Source organism: Zingiber officinale, chromosome 2A, assembly GCF_018446385.1.
Source record: "Zingiber officinale cultivar Zhangliang chromosome 2A, Zo_v1.1, whole genome shotgun sequence".
Classification (NCBI taxonomy): Eukaryota; Viridiplantae; Streptophyta; class Magnoliopsida; order Zingiberales; family Zingiberaceae; genus Zingiber; species Zingiber officinale.
This window is the reverse complement of record NC_055988.1, coordinates 102719620-102724987: the sequence shown is the minus strand read 5'-3', so window position 1 is coordinate 102724987 and position 5368 is coordinate 102719620. Positions and strand designations below refer to the sequence as shown.

The 5368-nt window shown below is 38.4% G+C and overlaps 1 protein-coding gene across 2 annotated transcripts; it reads left to right on the top strand.

Moving 5' to 3' along the window:
• Nucleotides 1-924: 924 nt before the first annotated feature.
• LOC122041781 (rhodanese-like domain-containing protein 6) lies at nucleotides 925-5168 on the top strand. Of its 2 annotated transcripts, none has more exons than XM_042601583.1 (9): nucleotides 925-1183; nucleotides 1284-1445; nucleotides 1564-1669; nucleotides 1756-1945; nucleotides 2534-2615; nucleotides 3089-3171; nucleotides 3294-3426; nucleotides 3682-3859; nucleotides 4210-5168. In XM_042601583.1, the coding sequence occupies exons 1-9, from the start codon at nucleotides 1010-1012 to the stop codon at nucleotides 4929-4931; spliced, it is 1830 nt and encodes a 609-aa protein (XP_042457517.1). In that variant the 5' UTR covers nucleotides 925-1009; the 3' UTR covers nucleotides 4932-5168. The 2 variants fall into 2 exon arrangements, with proteins under 2 accessions (XP_042457517.1, XP_042457516.1); XM_042601582.1 differs by having other exon boundaries at nucleotides 1747-1945.
• Nucleotides 5169-5368: the final 200 nt, after the last annotated feature.

Genomic DNA, 5368 nt, shown 5'->3' with positions numbered 1-5368 from the left:
TGGGGCAAAATGATAAACCCAGTTAGCCTCCTTGACTAGCAGCCAACGGACCCAACATCATTTGGTTGTCCACCCCATTTAGAGAAAAAAATTCTTACAAATACGTCATAACTGAGAATCGAACCTCGAATAACTGGGTGACAACCTGGATATCCTACCGTGATATTATAGCCCTAGGGACATTAAAATGATAAACCCAGTTTGTCTTATTGACTAGTCCTAGGATGACCGAGCTCAAAATGAATTACATAATATGTGACAAAAAAGCGATTCGCTCGCCCCCAGCGCCCCCGCTAGCCCGTCTCTAAAAAAAGAATGATTAACCAAGTTGAGTAACGTCGAACTTGAGGTGATCGACCCGACCCTACGAAAGTTTCCTACCGGCCATTAGGGTAAATCGGGAACCACTCACAACGAGCAGCCCAGGAGCCAAGCATCTTTTAGTTGTGTGCCCCATTTGGAGAAAAAAATTTCTATAAATTCGTCATAGCTGGGACTCGAACTGTGGGTGCTTGGGTGACAACTTGGATGTCTTGCCGCTGCACCATTGTCCCGGGGGTCCACCAACCCGTCTCTAGATCAATACGGAAAAGATAAATCACGAATAATTACTAGCTATAAATGGTAAGATATAGAGTAAGATATATTTAAATACATCAAATTTCGACTTTAAGTGATATTACTCTATAGCTATAAATGGTAAGATATAGAGTAAGATATATTTAAATACATCAAATTTCTACTTTAAGTAATAATACTCTATGCCTTAATGGTACCATCCAAGAGGATAATGAATTGCATAATATGTAAAGATACAAAGAGTGTAAATTTTGTGATGTTGTAGTTACAGAAATAAAATTTGAAAAATAAATATGAAAAAAAAAATTTATATATTTGTGCATATAGTTGAGTCGTATTGATGAGTTTGGAGTATACACTAATGTGCGTTTCAAGTGTCCTAGGTTAGGGTTTCAGAAAAGCGTCTTAACTCGAAGCGGGGGCGACGGGAATGGCAGTGTCGGAGGACCGATCCGAGGGCGGCAATGGAGCCGGAGTTCTCCTTTACTACAAGTATGCCCCCGTCCCAGATATCGACTTCCTCGTCCGCTTCTACGACTCGAACTGCCGATCTCTTGCCCTCCTTGGCCGCGTTCGCATCGCTCCCTCCGGTGTCAACGTCACTGTGAGCCCTTTTGGATTCCTCCGACAAGCACTGCTCGTGGTTTTTGTTCTTCGAGTTTTGGTATTAGCGGAAGTTTTGATCTTGTCATTTATAACTTTAGGTTGGTGGAAATATGCCGTCTTTGGAGAAGCACATTGCTGCTTTGAAATCCATGAGCTTATTTGACGACACGGACTTCAAGCTTGCGTCCTGCGAACATCCTTCGGACTCTAGAATTACGAGAGAATGTGGGTTTACGGAACTCTCAATTCGTGTGGTTAAGGTATCTTCTTCTTTACTTTGTACTGGAAAAAAAAAAGAGAACTCCATTTTGGGAATGTAATCATTTAATCTTCTAAAATTGGTAATCGAGATTCTATGACTATGACTGTAAATGACAGGAGTTGGTAACATTCAGGTCCGATCCTCTAGCAGAGGTTCCCAAAGTTTGCGATGCTGGGAGGCACCTCTCTGCGGCAGAGTTTCATTCTGTTCTCCATGATGCAGGTGAGTGGGTTCTTTTGAATGAGCAACTAGTGTAAGTTAATGATTTAGTTTTTGTTCAATTATTGATGGGAGTATAGTAATTCCAGGAACTAATATGGATTCCACGGCTGATAAACAACTTGTTCTGTTGGATGCAAGGAACTTATATGAAACACGGATTGGGAAGTTTAAGGCCACAAATGTGGAGACTCTTGATCCAGAATTAAGACAATACAGTGATCTGGCTTCTTGGATTGATCAGCACTCTGAAAAGCTGCATGGCAAAAACATTCTCATGTAAGTATTGTCCTGGTGGGCTCTTCACTCTTAACAATATTGATCACTGTATGACCACCGTAAAATAGCACACAGTAGAAATATGCACAAAAATAAAAAAAATTATAAGTGCAGAACTTATTTAAATAGTCTGGATATACACTGACATAATGTAAGTGGACTCATGCAATAGAAAATAGCATAGTCCAATATAAATGCAAACGACAGTTACATAGTAAAGAAACATGTTGAAAATAACATGACATTAGAACTTGCCTCCCACGTAGTCATTAGACATCTCTGAGTATGACCTAAGCTGAAAATAAGTCCAAACTTGGCTCATCACCTTGACTCTGTTAAATTGGGGGTTAAAGGAAATGGGCCATGAGCATAGAAGTGCAAAATGAGGTAAGAAGAGATGCTTATGGTTGTCTCTAAAGGAAAAGAAGTCAGTCAAGGTGAGTGGGCTATCTATGGTGTGATAATTGCTACAACGTTTGGCATACATTAGACACATGTAAAACATATATATTTGTGTGCTCCAACTTAGCAACTTAGTGCCCCCAAGGAATTAATGATTTCTGCATTTTTTTTATGGCAACGATTCAGGTACTGCACTGGCGGTATTAGATGTGAAACTGCTTCAGCTTATATTAGATCAAAAGGTGCAGGTTTTGAGAATGTTTTTCAGGTCAGCTCTTCTTGGGAAGGTTCACTACCATTTTTATTACTGTTGATAAGGCCTTTTGCTTTCTTCGTTGGAAATTACCATCAGAACTTTGTTAGCAATGACCACATTATTATAATTACTGCTTAGTCATTCCGATAGAAGTTTCCATTGGAAAACTTTACATCCTTGTGCAAGCTGTTTATTATCCTCCGGAGGTTTAGTGCCTTAACCATATTTTATAGTATTTCTGAACTCCACATTGCTTGTAAGATTTTTCAAGATGAAAGCTAACACGACCATGACTGCATAGCTATTTCCAGGTTTAAGTTAACCACACTGCAAAAGTAGAATAATTTACGAGGTGAACATGTAATCATGTATATTTCATGATGTCATTGCAGTAGTTTCTGGTAACTTGATTGTTCAAGTTAATTAGTAGAAATACAACTTTGTATCTTTTTTATTTTGCTCATCTTCTTGTTATTCTGTGAAAGTTGTTTGGCGGAATTCAGAGATACTTGGAACAATTTCCAACTGGCGGTTACTTTAGAGGGAAGAATTTTGTTTTTGATCACCGGTGAGTTACTGATGTTCCAACATAACTATCAAGCCTTCATGGTTAGCATTGTGTAATATTTGCCTTGGTTTGTACTTTGTATTGAACTGGGTATCAAATTCCACTTTTTGTTCCGTGAACAGTATTTCAGTTGGAAGTAAGGAAACAGATGTTATTGGCAGTTGCCTGCTTTGTGGTATTTCCTTTGATGATTATTCCTCTCGTTGCCGGTGCCATTACTGTAGAATGCTCGTTTTAGTCTGCTATGACTGTCAGGTTAGTGTAATGTTCTTTCCAATTTCATGACCATATTTTTCTTGCTAAACTTTGTTATTATTGCTGTTTGCATTTAAACGTAAATTTGTACTTATATGTAAAAAGCAGTTTTAGATCCTGACACGTTTCTTCAGTTATTGTGTCTAGATATATTTGATTTTAAAAAATGCATTGATGAATGCATAACTTGACATTGTCCATTCATTATTGCTTGAATCTATGATATGCTTACTGCTGTAATCAACTTGTGTCCAGGTCATTTCCAGCAGAGTTTATGTTTGTGAGTTATGCCGAAAAAATGGCAAGGGAAGCAATCCAATGATGTTACAGGAGGATGAGCATGAAGATATTTCACCTGATTCCTCGGAGGAAATGGGTATTTCGAATTCCAGCTTTCCTGATATCACGCCAGCCCAGATCCCTAGGACTCATGGTAAGGTCTGTATTCATGTTAAAATCAAACAATCTTCCTGTAGGTGATGAAAAAAAGGGAAGAAGATGTGTTTCATTTTTTTCTTGAAAGAACTCTAGAGTTGAGAAACAAGTTAATATATCCCTGCACCTATTATTTTATTGGTTCTTGCTAGTGCTTGTTAAATGAAATCTTATTTAGGTTCTTAAGATAAAAAAGGAGGAAATGTTCTATATCTTTTCTTCATTTTATGCCCTCCTCTTGATGTTATGTGCGTTTGAGTGTGCTTAATTGCTGTTTATCCTGGTCAATGTAACTCTCCTAACTATATTTCCTTTAATTATGCGGCATTTTTTTCTTCTGCTATTCAGGTAACAGTGGGGACCGAAAGCTAAGGATTCTATGCTTACATGGGTTCAGACAAAATGCTTCAAATTTTAAAGGAAGAACTTCATCACTTGCTAAGAAATTGAAGAACATGGTGGAATTTGTATTTGTCGATGCTCCTCATGAACTACCATTCATATACAAGCCACGTTCAAGTGACAGCAGTTATGTGCAACAGTCTCCACCACCGGAAATGAACAGGCGATATGCATGGCTTACAAGTGAACATTTGAACCTCTCGGATGAACAATGTTGGAGGATGATAGATGCTCCTTTCGATCCCTTGCAATATCAACAACAAACATTTGGCTTCGAAGTATCCTACCAACACCTCAAGAATATAATCTCTCATATGGGACCATTTGACGGCGTCCTCGGTTTCTCTCAGGGGGCAGCGATGGCTGCCTTGTTTTGCCAGCAGCAACAGCGAAGCAGCCATGTTATGGACTTCCAATTTGCGATCCTATGCTCAGGTTTTCTGCCAATTCCATGGGGGTCCAAGGAGTCAATAAGGTGTCCTTCACTTCATTGTTTTGGCAGTAGCCAAGGACAAGATAGGCAGATTGCAAATCAAGCAAGCAGGGAACTAGCTGGTATGTTCGAGGAAGAGTGCTCCATGATCATCGAACATGAGATGGGTCATATAATCCCCACTAGGCCGCCTTATATTGATCAAATGAAGAATTTCCTAAGACGCTTCCTTTGAATCCCTTGGAAACGAATCCGGTCATTTTCATCCTGTATGCTTGTAGCTGAAGCGTATTGCTTTCTGAAGATTTAATTTTCCTTTGTTGGAAAATGTCTTGTATGGGAGTTTGCTAGTGGTTCCTGGACTAAAATGGTTCTCTGAAATGGTGCTTAAATTAATGAAAAATTTGTATCTGTTTACGGAAAATAAATTCTTGAATTAGCAAACTTGCCAGTTGTTTTGGTCTTTCTACAACTTTTTGGGCATATTTAGGCCAAGATTATTGTTGATAATTTTGATTATCTTGTTAAGGTTATGTTATTTAATCTGGTTCAAATAATGAGTAATTCTCAGAGATAATGAAGCATGTCAAATGTGATGACGTGATTCCGCGATTGAATAATTTTTATTTTTATTTTTCAAAACAAGTATTCTAAAGTTAAACTAAACAGATT